Raw genomic sequence first — 21,346 nt, forward strand, 5'->3', positions numbered from 1 at the left:
AAGAAATAAAAGGCATTCAAATTGGCAAAGAAGAAGTCAAACTCTCCCCCTTTGCAGATGACATGATACTGTACGTAGAAAACACAAAAGACTCCACCCCAAGATTGCTAGAACTCGTACAGCAATTCGGCAGTGTGTCAGGATACAAAATCAATGCCCAGAAATCAGTGGCATTTCTATACACTAATAATGAGACTGAAGAAAGAGAAATTAAGGAGTCAATCCCATTTACAGTTGCACCCAAAAGCATAAGATACCTAGGAATAAACCTAACCAAAGAGGTAAAGGATCTCTACCCTAAAAACTACAGAACACTTCTGAAAGAAATTGAGGAAGACACAAAGAGATGGAAAAATATTCCATGCTCATGGATTGGAAGAATTAATATTGTGAAAATGTCAATGTTACCCAGGACCATTTACACGTTTAATGCAATCCCTATCAAAATACCATGGACTTTCTACACAGAGATGGAACAAATCATAAGATATGTATGGAATCAGAAAAGGCCCCAAATAGCCAGGGGAATATTGAAAAAGAAAACCAGAGCCAGGGGCATCACAATGCCAGATTTCAAGCTGTATTATAAAGCTGTAATCAAGACAGTATGGTACTGGCACAAAAACAGACACCTAGATCAATGGAACAGAATAGAGAACTCAGAAATGGACCCTCCACTCTATGGTCAACTAATATTTGTCAAAGGAAAGACTGACTATCCACTGGAAAAAGGACAGTCTTCAATAAATGGTGCTGAGAAAATTGGACATCCACATGCAGAAGAATGAAACTGGACCATTCTCACACCATACACAAAGATAAACTCAAAATGGATGAAAGATCTAAATGTGAGACAAGACCCCATCAAAATCCTAGAGGAGAATAGGCAATACCCTTTTTTTTTTTTTAGATTTTATTTATTCATGAGAAACAGAGGCAGAGACACAGGCAGAGGAAGAAGAAGGCTCCATGCAGGGAGCCCGACGCGGGACTGGATCCTGGGTCTCCAGGATCATGCGCTGGGCCGAAGATGGCACCAAACCATTGAGCCACCCGGGCTGCCCAGCAACACCCTTTTTTAACTTGGTCACAGCAACTTCTTGCAAGATACATCTATGAAGGCAAGGGAAACAAAAGCAAAAATGAACTATTGGGACTTAAAAAGCTTCTGCACAGCAAAAGAAACCGTCAACAAAACTAAAAGACACCCTAAAGAATGGGAGAAGATATTTATTTGCAAATGATAAATCAGATAAAGGGCTAGTATCCAAGATCTACAAAGAACTTACTTAAAAAAAAAATTATTGGGGATCCTTGGGTGGCGCAGCGGTTTGGCGCCTGCCTTTGGCCCGGGGCGCGACCCTGGAGACCCGGGATCGAATCCCACGTCGGGCTTCCGGTGCCTGGAGCCTGCTTCTCCCTCTGCCTGTGTCTCTGCCTCTCTCTCTCTGTGACTATCATAAACAAATAAAAAAAAGTTTAAAAAAAAAAAAACCTTATTAAACTCAACACCCAAGAAAGAAACAATCCAATCATGAAATGGGAAAAAAACATGAACAGAAATTTCACCAAAGAAGACATACACAAGGCCAAGAAGCATATGAGAAAATGCTCCACATCACTTGCCATCAGGGAAATACAAATCAAAACCACCATGAGATACCACCTCATACCAGTGAGAATGGGGAAAATTAACAAGGCAGGAAACAACAAATGGAGAGGATGTGGAGAAAGGGGAACACACTTGCACTGTTGGTGGGAATGCAAACTGGTACAGCCACTCTGGAAAACTGTGTGGAGGTTCCTCAAAGAGTTAAAAATAGAGCTACCCTACACCCAGCGATTGCACTACTGGGGATTTACCCCAAAGATACAGATGCAGTGAAAGACCGGGATACCTGCACCCCAATGTTTATAGCAGCAATGTCCACGGTAGCCAAACTGTGGAAGGAGCCTCAGTGTCCATCAAAAAAAGGAATGGATAAAGAAGAAGTGATACACACACACACACAATGGAATATTACTCAGCCATTAGAAATGACAAATACCCACCATTTGCTTCAACATGGATGGAACTGGAAGGTATTATGCTGAGTGAAGTAAGCCAATCGAAGAACAATCATATGGTTTCACTCATACGGGGAATATAAAAAATAGTGAAAGGGATCATAGGGGAACGGAGAGAAAATAAATGGGAAAAATCGGGGTGACAAAACATTGAAGACCCTAACCGGTAAACAAACTTCCCTAGTGGAAGGGGAGGTGGGCGGGGGGACAGGGTGCCTGGGTGATGGGCACTGAGGGGGGCACTTGATGGGATGAGCACTGGATGTGATACTATATGTTGGCAAACCAAACTCCAATAAAAACCCCCAAAAAATGCTTAAAAATGTGCTTAATAGACTCCTTGACACAGTGGAAACAGGATATGTCTGTGGAATATTATGAGAACTCTCCATAATCACCGTTGTCCTTTACAACTGAAGGAAGATTTGCTCTGTGAGAAAAGACTCGATTTTATAGCTTCTGGTAGGTTTCTCCCAGAACACCTCCCTCCGGATTTTGTCATAAAATTCAAAGGAATGCTGACATTTTTGCCTTCAAATGCTCCATCACTGGTTCTTTCCTTACAATTTTTTTTTTAATTTTACGGATGTGGGTTATACCTTCTTTTTCATGGTCTGTGCAGTACTAAATATACAATATAATATAAACTAGGAATAAGTTGACATCAATATTTGAGAAAGATGTTCTATGCATGTGATGGGATAGGGCACTTTGGGCTTTTAATTGTTTTATTAAAATTTTAAGAACAAAAATAATATGTTAAAAGATTTATCAAGAAAAATTCACTTCTCCTTTTATAACCAATGGGATCCTTCCACATCTCTTCCCCTTATTCATACAAACATTCTATATGTACACACGTGTAGAAGTCAGGATGCTCAGTGCCTAAAAAAGGAAGAATAAGTACAAGAGAAGTGTTCTGCCTCCAGCACCTTTTTATTTGTACAGGAAAGAAATGTATGAAGATCGTGGTTTTATTAGAATTCTTCCAGTTCTGAGATACAGGAACCCTATTTAAGCCAGTTTAAACAAAAATGGGGAATTTACTTTTCATGTAACTAAACTGCAGAAAGCAGAGGTGGAGGGGGTAATGGGGAGCCTGTGTCAGGGACAGCAGGATTGAAAAGTTCAATCATCCTCAGGTCTTTGCCTTTTTCTCCTCTTTGTAGTCTTTTTGTCTTAAGGAAAATGGTTTAATTTCCTTGGGAAGAACCATAGGTACTTGCAACCCTAGGCACTGTTTCATATAAGCACTTGAAAAAAATTCCCTCCAGCTCCAATGAGAAGAATCCCTGTAGCCACAGACAAAATCTGTAACCAGAAAGATTTGGGGAATGAGTGCTAGAGAGCCGAAATAACTGCAGGTCAGGAATGACTTGAATGAAGTTAAGACGACACTTGTTCAATGATCTGGGAAGGCTGACAAGGTGAGAAAGTGGTTTAAGGAAGAACTATAGTTGTTAACTCTGCTTTTACTAGATGTATGGTCCCTGAAAAGTGAATTTTTGAGTCTCACTTTCTTCATCTCTAAGGTTATTGTCTGCCTTCTGAGCACCAAGGTGGTAGGGTAGAGGAGGTCAAGTGAGGTGGCCATGTCAATACAGGACACAAGTGTCAGATACTTACACCCATCTTCACCTCCGTGCTCCTCCATGAAAGTGGAGATTTTCTTGAGGCAGGTATTATACACCTCTGAAAGTATAATAGTGTCTTATTTCTATTGTAACTCAATAAATATTAATTTATTGGTAAGAGAAACAAAAAACATACCAAAATTTAAACACTAGTTTCAATCAAATGCTTTGGGTCTTCGCTGACACCAAGAAAACTTCCAGAGTATTTTTTTAGAAAACTCATTTTGTAAACGAATTAAGCTCATTGGAGAAAAAATTCATTCCCCCTCCTGTCTAAACTTCATTCACAGTCCTTGCTCCCATTACCTTTTCATCTCTCCTCCATGCGAACTGGGAAAGCAAGCAATGCACATGTCCCACCAATCTGTTTCCCTAGAGCAGAGCTTGTTATCATAACTGATATTAAGAGCCTGAGCTCTTCAAACTTTTCCTCAGACTGAAAAATAGTCTTTTCTCCATTCTAGTTCTGTGCACTAAAACCCTATTTTCTAGATTCTATGCCATGATCGGGGACTCAGAAACAATTCTTTAACCCCCATCACTGTAAGAAAAAATATATATGTATTCACATAAATCCTTCAGTGGCTACCTGCCACTTGTGAAGATGAGGTGTTTTCATGTCAAATGGATATAAGCTTATGAGTGCAGCAATGAATAATTGGCATAAACTGAAAGGAGAAAACCACAAAGTTCACCTGTCTCTGTGTTGTCCAGGGTACAGTCTTTAAGACAGATTATGATCACTGTTGGTGACACAGTTTGTAGGTAATGACGGAATTAGCCTTCATTATGCATGAATCACAGTGGCTTTCTGCTGAAGAAGGCAGTGCCATGGAAGACATGACATAATCAGTTTAAGTTAAAATTACATTTATATGCACTGACTTCTCATTACAAAAATTCCAAGTGGAGAAGAATGATTTCTGAGCTATCCTCACCAAGGAGGATTGCTAGTCATGTTCGGAAACTGTCAGAAAAGGTTTATTTCACAGAATGATAATACTCAGTGCAGTCAAGTAACAATAACAATGACAGACAACACAACAAAAACACTTCATTTTTATTCTGGAGAATTACACATCAATTAGAATATTAAATCCAAAGATAATATATCTGTGATTAAAAAAAAATAAAGTAAGAGATGCCTGGGTGGTTCAGTCAGTTGAGCCTCTGACTCCTGATTTCAGCTCAGGTCATGATGTTAGGGTGGTAAGAGCCAGCCCCATGTCCAGCTCTGTGATGGGCGTGGAGCCTGCTTAAGATTCTCTCTCCCTAAAAAAAAAAAAAGATTCTCTCTCCCTTTCTGGCTCTCCCTCTGCCTTCCCACCCACTCCTCATGCTCATGTGCTGTCTCTCTCTCTCTCTCAAATAATAAGAGCTAGGCTCTAAATCAAGTAATAATAAACATCTTTATTTTTTTTTACATTTTTCACAACGTAACAGCATTGTACAGATTTTACTATCTATTCTAAAGAGAGACGTACTAGTAAATTTTGAGAAAATTATGATATATTATACGTTCTGATTTCCTGACTCTAAAAAGGCCCAACAAATAGAGAAATTTATGAAGTATTTCAAAGTTCCATGGCTAAAGAGAAGTGTTAATTATCAAATGGGTAAGTTCTCTTTCTGGGTTCTACCCTGCTCCCTGTGTATGTACTCAGTGGGACCTGCCTTCCTGTGTGACTCCAGAGTGACCCTTTCAGGGGTCTCCTAGTTCAGGCTTAAGCAGGATATCTCCCAGTAATATTTGTATCAACTTGGAGACCACAAATAATGGCTTTGTTCCCTCTCCCCTAGTCCATATATATCCAGGGAGACCTAAACTGCAGAGTCTTGGACTCTGTGGTCATTTCCCCAGGCCAAGCCTTCTCACTGAGTATCATTGTGTGTACTTCTGTGTACCCTTGGTTAGCTGCTGCCCACCCTCACCATACTCTTTCTCTGCAACTATTAAGTAGGGCTGAGTGAGGGAGCCTTGGCTGACACTTCGGAAAGATTGCCAGTGCTTCAACTACAGCTTGGAGCCATCACATCTGTCATAAATGTCACTTTTTATATTTTCCAGTTGACAGATCTAAGCATTTAAAAGAATGCTGCTTGTTGAATTTCTCCAGACTAATTTGCAATTAACTATTCAAATACAACTTACATACCCACTTGAACCCTACAACAATGACATCTTTGTCTAGTATATACAACTGAGCACATACTGAAAATTAAAATTTTTCTCAAATGACAGTAAGGCTGACACCCTTTGTTTTCCAATGCAGCCCAGGTCTTGCTTAGAAAGGATGCAGTTTCTAACCCTCTTCTGTGTCAAAAAAGTGGCTTTGTTTCACCTCGCTGAGATGCGCCTATGGCCAAATCTGAACGGCAATTCTGGAGTAGGGGAGGAGCCGCTATCACACCACATTCAACATATCTGAGATCGTGGCACTCACATGCTGAGGACTTGAGTCTTTTAGAGTATTTTTGGAGGCAGCACGTAATAAGGCACTTGAGAACCAAAAAGCTCAGTTCAATGAAATTCAACACAATGCACAGGCATGAGGTAATAACCAAGAAAAGTATAAAGATTGTTTTCTCGGTGGGTTTGGAGATGAAGCAGTCTACAGTGTTGGGACAAGGCTTCAAAGCACATTTCATAAGGTAGGGAACACTAAAGCCATTATACAGCTTGTAAAATAAAACCAGGAAGCCAATTTCAAAACCAGTTTTAACAATGAGGCTGATAAGATAAGTGTACCACAAGCCCCCATCCATCATAGCTGGGCTGACATACAGTTTCTTTCTGTGCCTTTTCTCTCTGCCCTCACGATAGGCTACGTGTAGAACCACCAGAAGCGAAGGTGTGGAGACCATGATCAGTTGTAAGGCCCAGAGTCTGACTTGGGAGATGGGGAAGAAGTGATCAAAACAGACATTTTCACAACCAGGCTGTTTAACGTTGCACTCAAACTCTTTCTGCTCATCTTTCCATACATGCTCTGCTGCCACTATGTAAACCAGCAAACGGAAGATGAACACAACAGCCAGCCAAATCCGCCCAATCCCAGTTGAATATTTGTTTACTCCAGTTAGGAGGTCTCTGAGGAATATCCAACTCATGACTTAGGCTCAAAAGGAGGTCAGATTCTGCAAAAGAAAACAATTGCATCATGATTCATTTATTTTTATTTCATTGATCATTTCTACTGTCTTACTTGATTATGGGATTATGGAAGATAAACTCAAATTTCAATGTTGGATATTGAGGACTCACTTTCAAACAATGGAATGACACTATTGGTCTACAGATGTAATTAATCCCATGACCAGTTTAATTTGGAATTTAGTTGGTGATCCCACACATACTACCCTATTTTCAAACAAATTATTTGGCTAATTGCTTCTAAGGATGGATGAGTTCTGTTACTGATCTAGAAAAAATTAGATATGAATCCTAAAGTGACCTTGGTATCTTGAGATAGCCCTCACATACCTACTTCTTGAAGTTGTAATCTCTACTCACTTTTTCTACTTTGTCAATGCCCTTCCCCAATCACTAAAGATTATTCCCCGCAACTACCTCCTGTAGTGTCCAGTATCCCATCCCAACAACTGAGCTCACTTCCAGTCTGATAGTGGAAAGTGAGGCTCTCCAGTATGAACGTTTTCAAAGTTATGTTTCCTTACTCCTCCAGACTCACATCCATGCCTAACTTAACCTGCTCCACTCAGTTTAGAGAGAGAGGTCAGTCTCATCTTGCCTCAGAATGATCATTCCAGCTCTACATCCCATTTTTTATCAAGTTTCCCTGGTTCTGTACTCTGTATCTCCAATTTCCATTGTTTCCTTCATCTCAGCATATAAATGTTCTTAAGTGTTACCCATTTTAACGGGGGAAATCTGCAAACCTTATCTCGCTGACAACTATCTTCCTTTATCCCTTATTTCTATTTCCTCAACTATTATTTACTCTTCAACTCATTGAGTCTAGTTTTTCTGCTCATCAATGCACACTAAAATTTCCACAACCACTCAACTACCAAGTCTTCTAGATGTTCTGGATCTCATTTAGTTTTTCTGATACTGTTGCCTGCTCTTGTGTTCTTTAAACTTTTTCAGCCTTGACTTCCATATTACTCTATCTTGTCTTTCTATTGTTCTGATCCTCTTGATTGTGTCATCTTGTTTTCTTTAACTAGTTCTTAAAAGCTCTGTCTTCTGCCCTTTTTGCACTCCATATGCTCTCCCTAGAAAATCTCATTCATTCCCATGATTCAACTACTCCTTTCAGATCCTAACTCTCAAATCTTCAGCTCCTCCCCAGATATCCACATCTCTCTGCCTCTTGGTTATCATTTAAATATGCCACAGTCATCTCAAACTCGATATATCTACAGCTGAATTTATTATCTGTCCTGCCCTTTGATTTTTTTTTTCTTAATGGCATCACCAATATCTAAGCACCCAAGTTGTATATCTCATGTTCATTCTGGACTCCTCACCATGATCCCTTTTTTTTTCATGATCCTTTTTAATTGCTCACCAAATTCTTCTGATTCCTCCTATCTCTCAAATTTCCCCCTCCAAGTTACTACTGAAATCTCTCTACCTATACATCCTTCCATGGCTTTCTATTTCCAATTCATCTTCACTTCCTCTCTCCTCCTCATATGTCCTTGATGCTGTTTAATTATCTTGCACTTCTGTCCATCTCTTTTGCTGTTTTCCATATAAAAGCTGATAGGACAAAAAATCCAGTCAAGAAATGGGCAGAAAACAGGAACAGACATTTCTCCAAAGAAGACATACAAATGGCCAACAGACACGTGAAAAAAATGCTCAACATCACTTGGCATCAGGGAAATATAGATCAAAACCACAATGAAAGACTACCTCACATGGGTCAGAGTGGCTAAAATTAACAAATCAGGAAACAACAGATGTCGGTGATGATGCAAAGAGGAACATTTTTACTCTGTAGGTAGGAATGCAAACTGTTGCAGCCATTCTGGAAAACAGTATGAAAGTTCCTCTAAAAGTTCAAAATAGGGGATCCCTGGGTGGCGCAGTGGTTTGGCGCCTGCCTTTGGCCCAGGGCGCGATCCTGGAGACCCGGGATCGAATCCCACGTCAGGCTCCCAGTGCATGGAGCCTGCTTCTCCCTCTGCCTATGTCTCTGCCTCTCTCTCTCTCTGTGTGACTATCATAAATAAATAAAAAATTTAAAAAAAATAAATAAAAGTTCAAAATAGAACTACCCTATGACCCAGCAATTGCACTACAAGGTATTTATCCAAAGGATACAAAAATAGTCACTGGAAGGGGCACATGCTCCCCAATGTTTATAGCAACAATGTCCACAATAGCCAAAATATGGAATGAGCCCAGATTCCATAGGCAGATAAATGGATAAAGAATATGTGGTATATAAAATAGAATATTACTCAGCCATCAAAAAGAATGGAATCTTGCCATTTGCAATGACATGGATGGAACTAGAGGATATTATGCTAAGTGAAATAAGTCAGTCAGAGAAAGGCAAATACCATATGCTTTCACTCATGTGGAATTTAAGAAACAAAAAGATGAACATGAGGAAGGTAAGATAAAAACAGAGAGGGGAAAAAAACATAGAGGGAGGCAACCCATAAGAAACTCTTAACTATAGGAAACAAACTGAAGGTTGGTGAAGGGGAGGTAGTTGGTGGTTGTTAACTAAATTGAATTTAAATTAAAAATAGTTTTTAAAAGTGGATAGGATGCTAGGGAGCCTTCTTTTTCATTTTAGTGATGTCTTTCTGGCTTCCATTTTGTCTTATAATTGAATTCTGTGGTGTGGCCCACAACTTTTGTTTGTTGGGCCCATTACATACTCAGCATTCTCTGTTCAGTGCTTTTGAGTTGGTCACACAACTACCCTGGAAAGTGGAGATTCTGTTTGCTTTTCAGTTTGGTTTGTTTGTTTATAGTGGTGGATGTTTTGTTCTCTCAGATGAGAAAGCTACTTCCCAAGTATACAATGTAAGATACAGAGCAGGGTTTAAATCCAATTTACATCATTCTAAAATAGAGCTTCTCAACAGTGACACCATTTATATTTGGGGCTAGATAATTCTTTGTTGGATCAGCTGCCCTGTGCATTGTAGGTTGTTTAACAGTATCCCTGGCCTCTATCAGCTAGATCCAGTAGTACCAGCTCCTGCCTCTATTTCAACCAAAAATGAACAACCAAAAATGTCTCCAGATATGTCCAAATGCATGGTAACATGCAGAGATGAGACAAAATCTCTCCAAGTGAAAATCACTTCTCTTAACTTTCTAAAGTCAACAGAAGATGTGGGCCAGAGCTCCAGTTCTGCCACTAATATACTTTGTGATTTCTCAGGTGAAATCCTTGCCATTTCAGGTCTTGTTTTCTGTTACAAAAATTACTTACCTTTTGCTTTTTATATTACTCAGTTAAAAGAGTATCATGGAAATTATGGTGTGAGGAGAATGAGGAGGTTAAGAAAATTGGGATATTGTTATAGCAGCACACCTGTTGGAGCATGTCACATTATCTCTTACAGAGGGAACAATATGTAGTGAGCCCACACACTAGAGCCCTAAGGAAATATATGAGAGTTAAGAGATGTTTTCAGAGAAAACAAAGATACATGTACACAGTGCTCTATTCAGCAGGGAATAAATACTTCAATGTCCTTGGGTTCAGAACACAAACAAAATTATATTAAATAAAAAGGATTCTGAAATCCACCTGAAAGGTTAGTGTCTCCATGAATTATTAAAACAAAGTCCCAAAGATTAAAAAAGGGAAAACAAAAGGTATTATGTTTTCCTATAACATGTGTCATTGGGCATTTGTCCATATTATTCAAAAAGATATTTACGTAATGTTACAAAACATTTGGAAGTGCCCTGTTGGGCATTTTAGAGAAGGGAAGAGGGCAAGAGAGTAGATTCAGGCTTTTTTGCTAAAAGAAAAGCAGTAAGAAGATTTTGAATAGAATTGGAAGACTGACGCCATTAAATATGTCAGGATTATGAATTTCACTTGACTGATAAATGTCTATCCTATTTTGAAGTTCTCTGCTGATGGAAAGTCAATGGCTTTTCTCAGAGAGGGAGGTGTTCTAATTTTAACAAAGGTGATTTAGCTTAGCGCATAAGAGCCTAGGCACAGTGTTGGACTCCTTGGGTTCAAGTCTTAAGTTCAGCTGTGATTTTAGAAATACCAACCATGTGGAGCTCAAAACAGAGTGTGATACATGGTAGGTGATCCATAAGCATTATCATCATCACCATTACTTTGCCAGTAAAAGTCTTTTCTTGGTGTCAAATTGGAAGCCTTTCCAATTGCAAGTTAAGTATATTTTTTTCTCTAGCTTTTTTCCTATGAAGATGGATAAGTTAGGAGTCTCCATATAATAGCCTTTTAAGCATTTGAAAGCAGTCATTGTTAGTTTGAAATCATTAGCTCATCATTCTTATGTCTTAACAATAATTCAGATTGTCTCTTTAATTTATCCCTTAAACCACTAAGGATAACTACTGATTTTTTGAAGAGTTTCTACTTGTCAATTCTAATGTACCAATTCTCCTATGACCTTCTCTCTTAAGAACTAGCAGTTAATTGCACAGGAATTTAGTTTGGAAAATTCAATTAATAAAATATTTTCAGAAAGTAAAATATTCAACATTGCCAATATCAGGAATAATTTTGGGAAGTTGTGAATTCTCCCCAAACATTTTATCTAAATTAAAATTGGAAGTGAGAAGAAGGTGCTGGATCAATCAGATTTCCATGTCAAAAAAATTAAGTTGGATCCCTACTTTATGCAATTTAAAATATTAACTCAAAATGGATCAAAGAACTAAATATAAGAGCCAAAAAAAACCCATAAAACTCTTAGAAGGACACAAAGGGATAAATCTTTATGACCTTGAGTTTGACAATGGATTCTTAGATATGACACTGAAAGCATGAACAACAAAAAAGAATAAATAAATTGGACTTCATCAAAATTATTATTTAAAGATTTTATTTATTTATTCATGAGAGATACAGAGAGAGAGAGAGAGAGGCAGAGACACAGGCAGAGGGAGAAGCAGGCCCTGTGCAGGGACCCCGAAGTGGGACTCAATCTTGGGACTCCAGGATCACACCCTGGGCCAAAGGCAGGCACCAAACCGCTGAGCCACCCAGGCATCCCAAGACTTCATCAAAATTAAAAACCATTGTTCATCGAAGGACATTATTAGGAAGGCAAGAAGAACCAAAAGTGGGGAAAAATACTTGTAAGTCATGTATCTGGTAAGGTTTTAATATTCAGGATACATAATGAACTACTAAAACTCAACAACAAAATATAATTCAAAAATGAGCAGAAGATTTGAATAAACATATCTCCAAAGAAGACATACAAATAGCCAGGACATACGTGAAAAGATGCTTAACATCACTAGTCGTTAGAGAAATGCAAATCAAAGCTACGAGATACTGCTTCACATTTACTAGTATGAGTACAGTTTTTAAAATATAAAAAAGAGGGCAACTGGGTGGCTCTGTTGGCTAAGTGTCCAACTCCTGATCTCAGGGTTGTGAGGTGAAGCCTCAAGTCATGCTCTGCACTGGGCATGGAGCCTACTTAAGATTCTCACTCTCCCTCTGCCCCTCACTGCCTGTGCTTTCTCTCTTAAAAAAAAAAAAAAAACGAATTGTGACAAGTATATGCTCTAGCTGCTGGGATACAAGAGTGAGTTAGATAGAGAATAGAGATAGCTCCTTGCTCTCATGGAGCTTATATTCTAGAGAGGGAGAAAAATAATAAACAAGAAACAAGTAAATGCATAATATTAGATAATGATGAAGGCTGTGAAGAGGCATAAGCAGAATGATGTAATTATGATGGGGCCAGGAGAGCCTCTTTGGACTGAGGGGCCGTGGGACACCTCTCTACTGAGGTAGTGTTTGGATTGAGCCCTGAAAGGCAAGAAGTCAGCTACATGAAGCTATGAGGAAGAACATTTTAGGAAATGGAATACCTAGTAAGAATGAATTTATGTGTTTGAGGAACAGAAGGAAGGTCCTCATGACTGACCTCAGTGAATGAGGGGTGGATGGTCTGAGATGAGTTTGGAAAAGGAGATCCAGCCAATTTGTATAGAGCCTAGGTGGTCACACTAGGCTGTTCTGTGCTGTCACTATAGACAAGAAGTTCACTCTTTTGAGACTTCAGTTTCCCTGTCTATAAAATGGGGTTATTAATATTCCACAAGCTGACTTCATGAAGTTTGTTGTGGTCATAAATCAAAATGAAATATAAGAATTTCATAAAACACACAGGAAAGAAAAGAGATAGCAAAGTGGACTATTGAATTCTTAGGTGAAATATTCAGTCTCAAATTTCTTTGCTCTTTGCTGTAGAATAAATCACTTATGCAGTCTTCAAAGGCCTTAATTCTTCCCACTGACCACATTAAGAAAATTGAACTAAAAGATGAGAAATTAATTTTCATATCACTTTGCTGTCATATTTAATATTAATATTAATAGGAAATATCCATTCAGTCCTATTTACTCAAATAATTCCAATGTCAAACCTATTGCACGGGGATCCCTGGGTGGCGCAGCAGTTTAGCGCCTGCCTTTGGCCCAGGGCGCGATCCTGGAGACCCGGGATCGAATCCCACGTCGGGCTCCTGGTGCATGGAGCCTGCTTCTCCCTCTGCCTATGTCTCTGCCTCTCTCTCTCTCTGTGTGTGTGACTATCATAAATAAATTAAAAATTTAAAAAAAACCTATTGCACGGATTTTTTTCATTATTGGCATCAATGTTGATTCAAGTATTTCATAATTCTATTAAAAATCCCAAATGAAGTGTATCTGGGAAGCGCAGACAGTGGGTATGTGGGTACACAAATACACATGTTCTATGGGAATGAGAAGTTAGAATGCTCAAATAATGACTGACAAATTGTTTTAACCCTTCTCTTAACAGCAGAGATTTAATCCTCAAAATGGAGACCTTGGAGAAGAATTGTGTAAATGTAAAATTTTAGATAACTATCCCCTGTGCGTTGCATATCCAAAAGTTACAACCAAATGAATAGGTAGAGGAAATAAATTTATACATGTCAGAGTCTACTCTCTTAGAAGGAACTTGCATTAGTATAGCTCTGAGTAAATAGATACAAATGAATAAGTTCATTTGAAGCAATTAGGATATCATTTGATGCCTGACAAATATCAATTTAAATATCATCATCATTATCAAACCAATGAAAATTGAAAGACCCTCCCCCCCAGAAAAAAACTCAACTAAAAATCCTCCACCGGCTATACTAAGGTTCTACTAACTGATTTTTTTTAAGATTTTATTTATTTATTTTGAGAGAGAGAGAGTGAGCAAGCACAAGCAGGGGGAGCAACAGAGGGAGAGGGAGAAGCAGACCTCCCCCTCCCCCTCTGAGGAGGAAGCCCAATGTGGGGCTCAACGCCAGGACCTTGGGATGATGACTTGAGCTGAAGGCAGATGTTTAAACAACTGAGCCACCCAGGTGCCCTACTAACTGATTTTTTTTAAAAAAACAAAGACTACAACCACAACCTCCATATAACATGACATCCTGAAGGGAAAGCATAATCAGACCAAATTAAGTAACTCAGAATTTGGAGACATATACCTCCTTTGAGTATGAAATGACTAAAAACCAACATGGGAAATGATTAGTAATTTGTAGAAGAAAACTATCCCAAAGAGATAATCTGTCCTATATTCCTGGGATAACCAGAAAAATACTAGAATGTTAGTAGATATAAGTATGTAAAATTATGTAAGACCTTAAACATACATCAAGGTGAGAATTAGAAACTTATTTTCCCATCATAGCAACCAGAGGGTACCTAAGTAAAGTAGATAGTAAACGAAGAAACAAGCGAATCAACCATGTGGTCCCACGACCAGCATAATAACATGGTAGCAGAGGTTAACAGAAGAGTAGAGCTCTGCATGAATGCTAGGTGAACAGAAACTATGTAGACCTTCTCAATGTCTGCATATTTCCACATACAGGGAAAAGTTTATAATGTACATATATAAAATACTCCATCACTCTCTTCTGCAACCAAGGATTCTGGATTTTTCTGGGACAACCTTATTGCAAACATGCTGATGTCTACTGAAAACTAATGAGAACATGTATGAGTTTTGGGTTGAGAAAATGAGTTACAATAACCATACAGTAGAGGCAAGGATAGTTAATGCATCTGATTTTTCTACATCGTGGATTAAATATCCATTACAGTCATTTGATTCTCATTCCTCCAATTTACCAAGCAAACTCTGAGTAATAATTTTCTTGACAAGGAGATTCCCTAAACTGTGTGAAGATATTCCCCTGAAATTACATACGAGAGTTCCAGTCCCTGGAGAGGCACCTGTTAAATCAGGCTCCTCTGGGTTTGGTTAATGAGTCCCTTAGAGCTGACTCACCTCATGGTGAATCATACACCTGAGCTTCTGAGCCTTTGGGACTGAGCACCAGTCCACCCATCCTTCACTTATTCCAAGATGAGCCTTTGCTATGCCAGCAACTTCCTCCACACTGAAGCTTCACTTCTTGTGTGGTTCAGCCATCCACAAGTAAGTGCCTTCTTTGTGTTCTTGAGTGGGCACAAAACCACTGAGAAGCCCTGGCTCTGCCAGAAGGCAGAGTCCCGCACTGAAATGATCAAAAACTGCTATTTTGAAACTTGTGTTTGAGGGGCACTGGATTTCCAATTTCCTTGCAGAACACCAGTGACAAGCCTTGAAAAAGGCATCAGCTTCTATATCCAGTTCCTTTCGTGTCCCAGTAATAACAGTGCCTGTCTGTGGGTAGTGCTTGAGCATTTCCAAAATGTCTCACAGCATCTCATGTAATCCTCACCTCCACCCTCTGAAAGAGGTGAGGTCTGTGGTATGACCCCCAACGTAGTGACGAAGAAAGGGAAATTCAGAGAAGGAAGGGGCTTGTGCAAGACTCCCCCTAATCAGTTGGAAACCTGGCAGCAGAATGCCCATCCTGAATGATTGGTTTCTAGTTCCCCTTAGCATGCTGGGTCTTCTGGTTCATTAACAACTCTGTGCTACATTGTACACAAATTATTTGACCCCTAAAGAATAGAGTTTCCTCTCAAGAGTCTCTTTCCACTACCTGCTGACACTTGCAAATTCCATAAAACCCCCATTTGTATACAAGGCATTTTCATTTTTAGCAATAGCCTATTTGGAAAATCCGTAAAGCAAGGTGTTTCTCAGCCCAGGATCTATGACCCCTGACGGTCTATCATTATATTCTCAAGGGCTTCTGAGAAGTTTATGCCTGTGTATTTTGTTTTTACAATCTTAAAAAAAAAGAAAAAGAAAAAGAAAAAGAAACAATGCTGCTGGATGACTAGCTCATAACCAAGGACTGCCACAGGATTTCAGTACTCATAGTCACCAGCATTTGGTAAACTACACAGCCTTCAGGCCAAATCCAGTTGACTACCTGTTTTGTAAATAAAGTTTTGTTGAGGCACAACCGTGCCCATTCACTTATTGTTGTCTATTGCTGTTTCCATGCTAAAATAGCAGAGTTGACTGGTTGCAACAGAGATAGTATGGCCCTCAAAGCTAAAACTACTATCTGGCTTTTGCAGAGGCCATTTGCCCACCTCTGATATTTACATTGTATTTGAAATCATATTGGAACCAAGTTACAGAACTTTAATTTTTCTGGGCTTCCGAGAAACAACACATAATGGATTCTGCTCAGCAGAAAGCTACATGAAGGCATATGGACAGCGCAGCCTGAATGAAGCCTGCTGGCAGTTTGAATGGAGACATGCTGTGAAAGAACAAGCCGTAACCCAACCCACAGTGAGGTAGGTAGGACCAACTTTAAAGAATCTGGGCTTCTGCAGTCAGTACCTTATTCTCTTAATGAGTGGTAATTTAATTTCAGCCAAATCATACCTTTTGTCCACTAAACTTTAATTAATTTTATTGGTTTTGTGATGTTTGATTTTTCTTTTGTAAATATAGTTGCATAAGAGCTATAAGTCTAAAGATTGGCCTGTGGATATAAAATTATTTCACATCTAATTTTAGGTTTTATACATATAAATAACAGTATACTAAAAAAATAAATTGTTAACCCTGAGGATCCATGGACAATGCTGAGTAGAAGAGTAACCACACAAGCTGACACATATACATATACACCTCTTGCCTAGTATTTTACTTTCCTGTATGAATAAAGGCATTGCCATTTTTACTTTTTTTATTTTTTAAATATTTATAAAGATTATTTATTTGGGAGAGAAACTGTGTGCATGAGTGAGGCGGGGGTAAAAGGAGAGGGAAAGAGAATCCCAAGCAGACTCCTCAAAGAGCACAGAGCCCAATGCAGGGCTTGATCCCCTGACCCTGAGATCATGATCTGAGCCAAAATCAAGAGTCAGACGCTTAACTGACTGAGACACCCAGGTGCCCCAAGGCATTATCATTTTTAGAGGATCCCCTCTTAGGAACAGTTCAAAGGTTGTCCTTAAGGCACACAGAAGGGGCCACTGAGAGGTCTTGGGCTGTTTTTCTATGACCCCCAAGTCCCATTCATTCACATTCTGTGCTCAGGCCAAGCGTTTTTGACGTGGCCACAGCTGCCAAAGCCCTCAAGTCCATCACACGTTCCAAATGGCAACTTAGAGGCAGCTTATCCAGAAAGGGCATCTGTGATGCAGCGCAAAACTGGATAGCAGTACATCTAGTTTGTAATAATTAGGATTACTTCTCTCATCAAAACTTTTTGGAAGAAGGTAATGGCTAACTACCCAATTACAAGAAATGCCATCTTCCCATTAAATAAATAAATCCTATCATAAGAGAAATAAGCTTAACTTACCTCTTGACACAGATGTGGAGATTAAGAAGAGAGCCAGTCAGTTGCTCATTTGATTAAAATAAAATCATGAGCTGATTATATTATTTCCCTGAGAGGAAACTAGTGCGTTAAGCTCAGGCAAATGGAGTCTAGTGGTTTCCAAGGTAGCATAAGCCAAACAGGTGTAACCTGATCATTTGTTTTGCCTCATAACTTAGATGAGAACTTTTGTGTCTCTGCTGTTTATAACATATGTTAAAAGGGAATTGAAACTGGAAAAACTAATTCAAAGCCATTCACATACACACAGTTCATTGAATATCTCTTTTTATAAAGAGATCATCATCTACACAAAGAAGCTGGAACAATGAAAGAGAGTGTTTCATCTCTTTAAAGGATTTTTCCAAGATTATTTATCAGAACCTATCTACCAAAAACAATAGGCAAAAGAACAATTTAAGTGAATCTATCTTTGATGAACTTATTTTAACTTCAAATCCTACACACTATTCTTAGAAATTCAGAAAGTAAGAAGACATAGTAAAAGTCACTCTCACAAAACCAGGAAGCATCAACAGACATTTTGTATGTACATAGCAAACAGATGAGAAAGAGAGGGAGAGAAAAGTAGGGAAGGGGAGAGAGTACTTTATCTTTTTATTTCAGAATGAATTCAGCTAAAATTAAAGATATGTGGAATAAAAATGAAGCCATTTTTCTCATAGAATAAGAAAAGCTTACAAATAGAATCTCATAGTTGGAAATAATACTAGATGTCATGAAATTTGATGCCTTCATTTTAAAGATGAGAAAAAAGAACCACAGAGTGCAGCCTGCCTCAGGTCCCAGAGCTAGGAGAAAAAGTCTTCGTACTGAGACACCTTCTCCCAGGAGCAGTTGGAGTGAGGCCATACTGAATCCATTAATGATTCAGAGAATACGAACCTTCCAATAATGTTAGCACTAACCCAAACAAAGGTAGGATTTGACAGTTTTCTAAACAAAGGTCTCTGTCCTAAAGAATCTTGCAGCACCTTACATAGAAGCCAGGGGAGGGAGAAATTACCAGAGGCAAAGGGCAATCATTAAAGGCTCTATAGAAGAGGTGGGTTATGATTTGGATCTTTATGGGACGAGAGACAGAACATAGGTGTGCTCTGGACAAAGTGTCTCTGTTGAATCCTACACCTTCTCAATTACACTCATGACTCTTGCTATGTTTTTGACAAAGAGATTTAATTCTTCTGCCACCATTTTTCATTTGGAAGAAACAAACATAATAAAAACTGCAAAAACAATGCTGCATTGTAGTAGAAATAATAGCATCTTCAAGCCAGAAAGCTAAGGGTGGTAAGAAATAAGAGAGGGCAGAACTGGTAAAAAAAAAAAAAATGGAATGAATACTATAAATCTTGTTCTCCTCTGCTTCTTTAAGATTTGGATTTTGATAGCTTTCTCTTCAGTGTGAGAATCTGCCCCTGTGAAATGTCAGCAAGAGCAGAGCCCAGAGCAGAGGCTATATATGCCAGAGCCTTCAAATGTCCAGTGTGTCCCCTTGGACGAACTGAATAAAGATGGGGGCTTAAGATCTTAATAAAGATCTTAACACTGTTAAGAAAGACCACAAAGTTGTGTTGAGCGCAGAAACCATATGAGAAGAACACGATCAAGGTTCTGAGAGTTACCATCACAGCTGGCTGCAGTGATAGCAATATAAATGCTACTATACATTGGGGACTATCACACACAGACCACTGTGCTCTGAATTTGACTTTTATTGTTTCTCAGCATGTCTCTTCCAAAAGACATGGAAGTGTTTTCTACTCAGTTTGATATAGTTGGAGCACTTGTTTTTTTTCTGGTGTCAGTTGGACCTTGGACAAACTCAACTGGGTCTAGAAGACTGACCAGGGTGGAGAGAGTGTCTCTAAACAGGCCATAAAAATAATTAGAGCAATTGAGCTGTTTATCCTGGAGAGGCAAGGTCCAAGGGAGTTACTTATCAGAATTTGATGCGAATTTGGCCAATTTCAAGATTTTTTGGAATAGTAGATATCCCATAGATTCTGAGTTCAAACAAACCAGGGTTGGACTCTTAAACCTATTTCTTACTTAAGTTTGTGGCGTTGCCCAAGATGCTTGAGTTCCTTGAGCTCATCTACCAAATAGAAAGGCATTCCCTATGTTAGCATTCTTACGATAGTTAAATGAAATAATAACTGTTCGATAAATGGTATCCAACATTATCCTTGTCTACTGAAAGCAGCACTGACCTGGGATTGCGAAATTTCCTATCAAAAGAAAAAAAATGGCACCAGAAACAAGAGACATATGCATGGACTTGACAAACCACAAAAGTTACTTTTTGTGTTGGCAGGAACTTGACTAACACAGAACAATTGCTTTTTAGTACCATTTGTGAACACAAGACACCTACATGAAAGAAAAAGTAATTCTCAGTTACACAGGAGATTTGTAGCATCTGGGACAACTCCAGAGACACACTAAATATTACTTAATAATGCTTGATGTTTGTGATATCACATGCTTCTGAGGTTCCACATTCTGGTAAGAGGATTTGAGGGGCTCTTTGCCTTCTGCTGCTGTGTCTTCTTATGCCATACATGATTCATTCCTTTCTGACTGATGTAGGAAAGGATCAAGGAAAATGCTCCATGAGTACAGAATACCTGACGGATGTAGGGAAGGTCACATATTAGCACCATTTTTAAAAACATTTTTAGAATGAAAATGTCAGCATTGTATCTTTGATTTTAACATCTCTTTAATTAGCCCTTTCTGGACCTAATGGCATGAATAGCTTGCCCCAGTGGCAGGCCCCATTCAGATGGTCCCAGGCCCCATTCAGATGGTCCCAGGCCCCATTCAGATACCATATCTCCTCCCAGGCCCCATTCAGATACCACATCTCCTCCCAGGTCATTGGAAGGGCTCACATTTTCAGTATTGGACTTAAAGCATCATATACTTTCTACACATTTTCCGTGTCCAAGAAATGTTTGTGTTATTGTTTTGCTAAGAATAAGAAACATGTGTTACCTATCATGAGTGTGACCACCACTCTTTCAAAACTTTCAGGGCTCAAAGTTGATAGATGCATGTGCCTCTAACCCTAGTTAATTTTTTTGTTGTTGTTACGTCAACAAATATAAGGCCATATTTTACTTATGAGTGTTTTGTGCACCTTTACCTAAGAAAACAGGTGCGCAGTATTGGAAAACATTTAGATCCAACTGGTATGTTCACAGTATATAGAATATAATAGTTATTACACTTGTGTGACAGATAAGTCTAAATTTTTATCTCTCTTCCCTTATTATTTGAATCTGCTTTAAAAGAAATAATGGAGATGGTTTTGTGAGTGTATATAGATGTTATTGCAGATATTAGAAATTAAACAACACATTTTGTCTCTTCTCCACCAACTTTTGCCAAATAAACAGGTCTTAATTTAATCACTTGCATGCCCCCCCAAGAATATTACTTTAATAGTTAAATTTTAGATGGAGACATAAATATAGGCAACAAAAATCCCATTTTGTATAGAAAATATATATAAATCTGTATATGTAACCTGGAGATTAATAATGTGAAACATACATACATACGTGAGCAAGGATCTCCTATTCCAGGATGAGTGGAATACATTGGACTCATTGCAACTTCATTATGTGCATCGGAATTGTTGGCTCTAATTATCTAGCAATAATGTGAAAGTATTAGG

General features: G+C 38.8%; 1 protein-coding gene across 1 annotated transcript; it reads right to left on the bottom strand.

Moving 5' to 3' along the window:
* Positions 1 to 6,007: 6,007 nt before the first annotated feature.
* On the bottom strand, positions 6,008 to 17,698 carry GJB7 (gap junction protein beta 7). The gene is made up of 2 exons (XM_055330604.1): positions 17,623 to 17,698; positions 6,008 to 6,839 (listed from the first exon to the last, which is right to left on the bottom strand). Exon 2 carries the CDS (start codon positions 6,810 to 6,812, stop codon positions 6,021 to 6,023), a length of 792 nt encoding a protein of 263 aa, XP_055186579.1. The 5' UTR covers positions 6,813 to 6,839; positions 17,623 to 17,698; the 3' UTR covers positions 6,008 to 6,020.
* Between the last annotated feature and the right edge of the window lie 3,648 nt (positions 17,699 to 21,346).

This window comes from Nyctereutes procyonoides, unplaced genomic scaffold, assembly GCF_905146905.1.
Source record: "Nyctereutes procyonoides isolate TBG_1078 unplaced genomic scaffold, NYPRO_anot_genome, whole genome shotgun sequence".
Classification (NCBI taxonomy): Eukaryota; Metazoa; Chordata; class Mammalia; order Carnivora; family Canidae; genus Nyctereutes; species Nyctereutes procyonoides.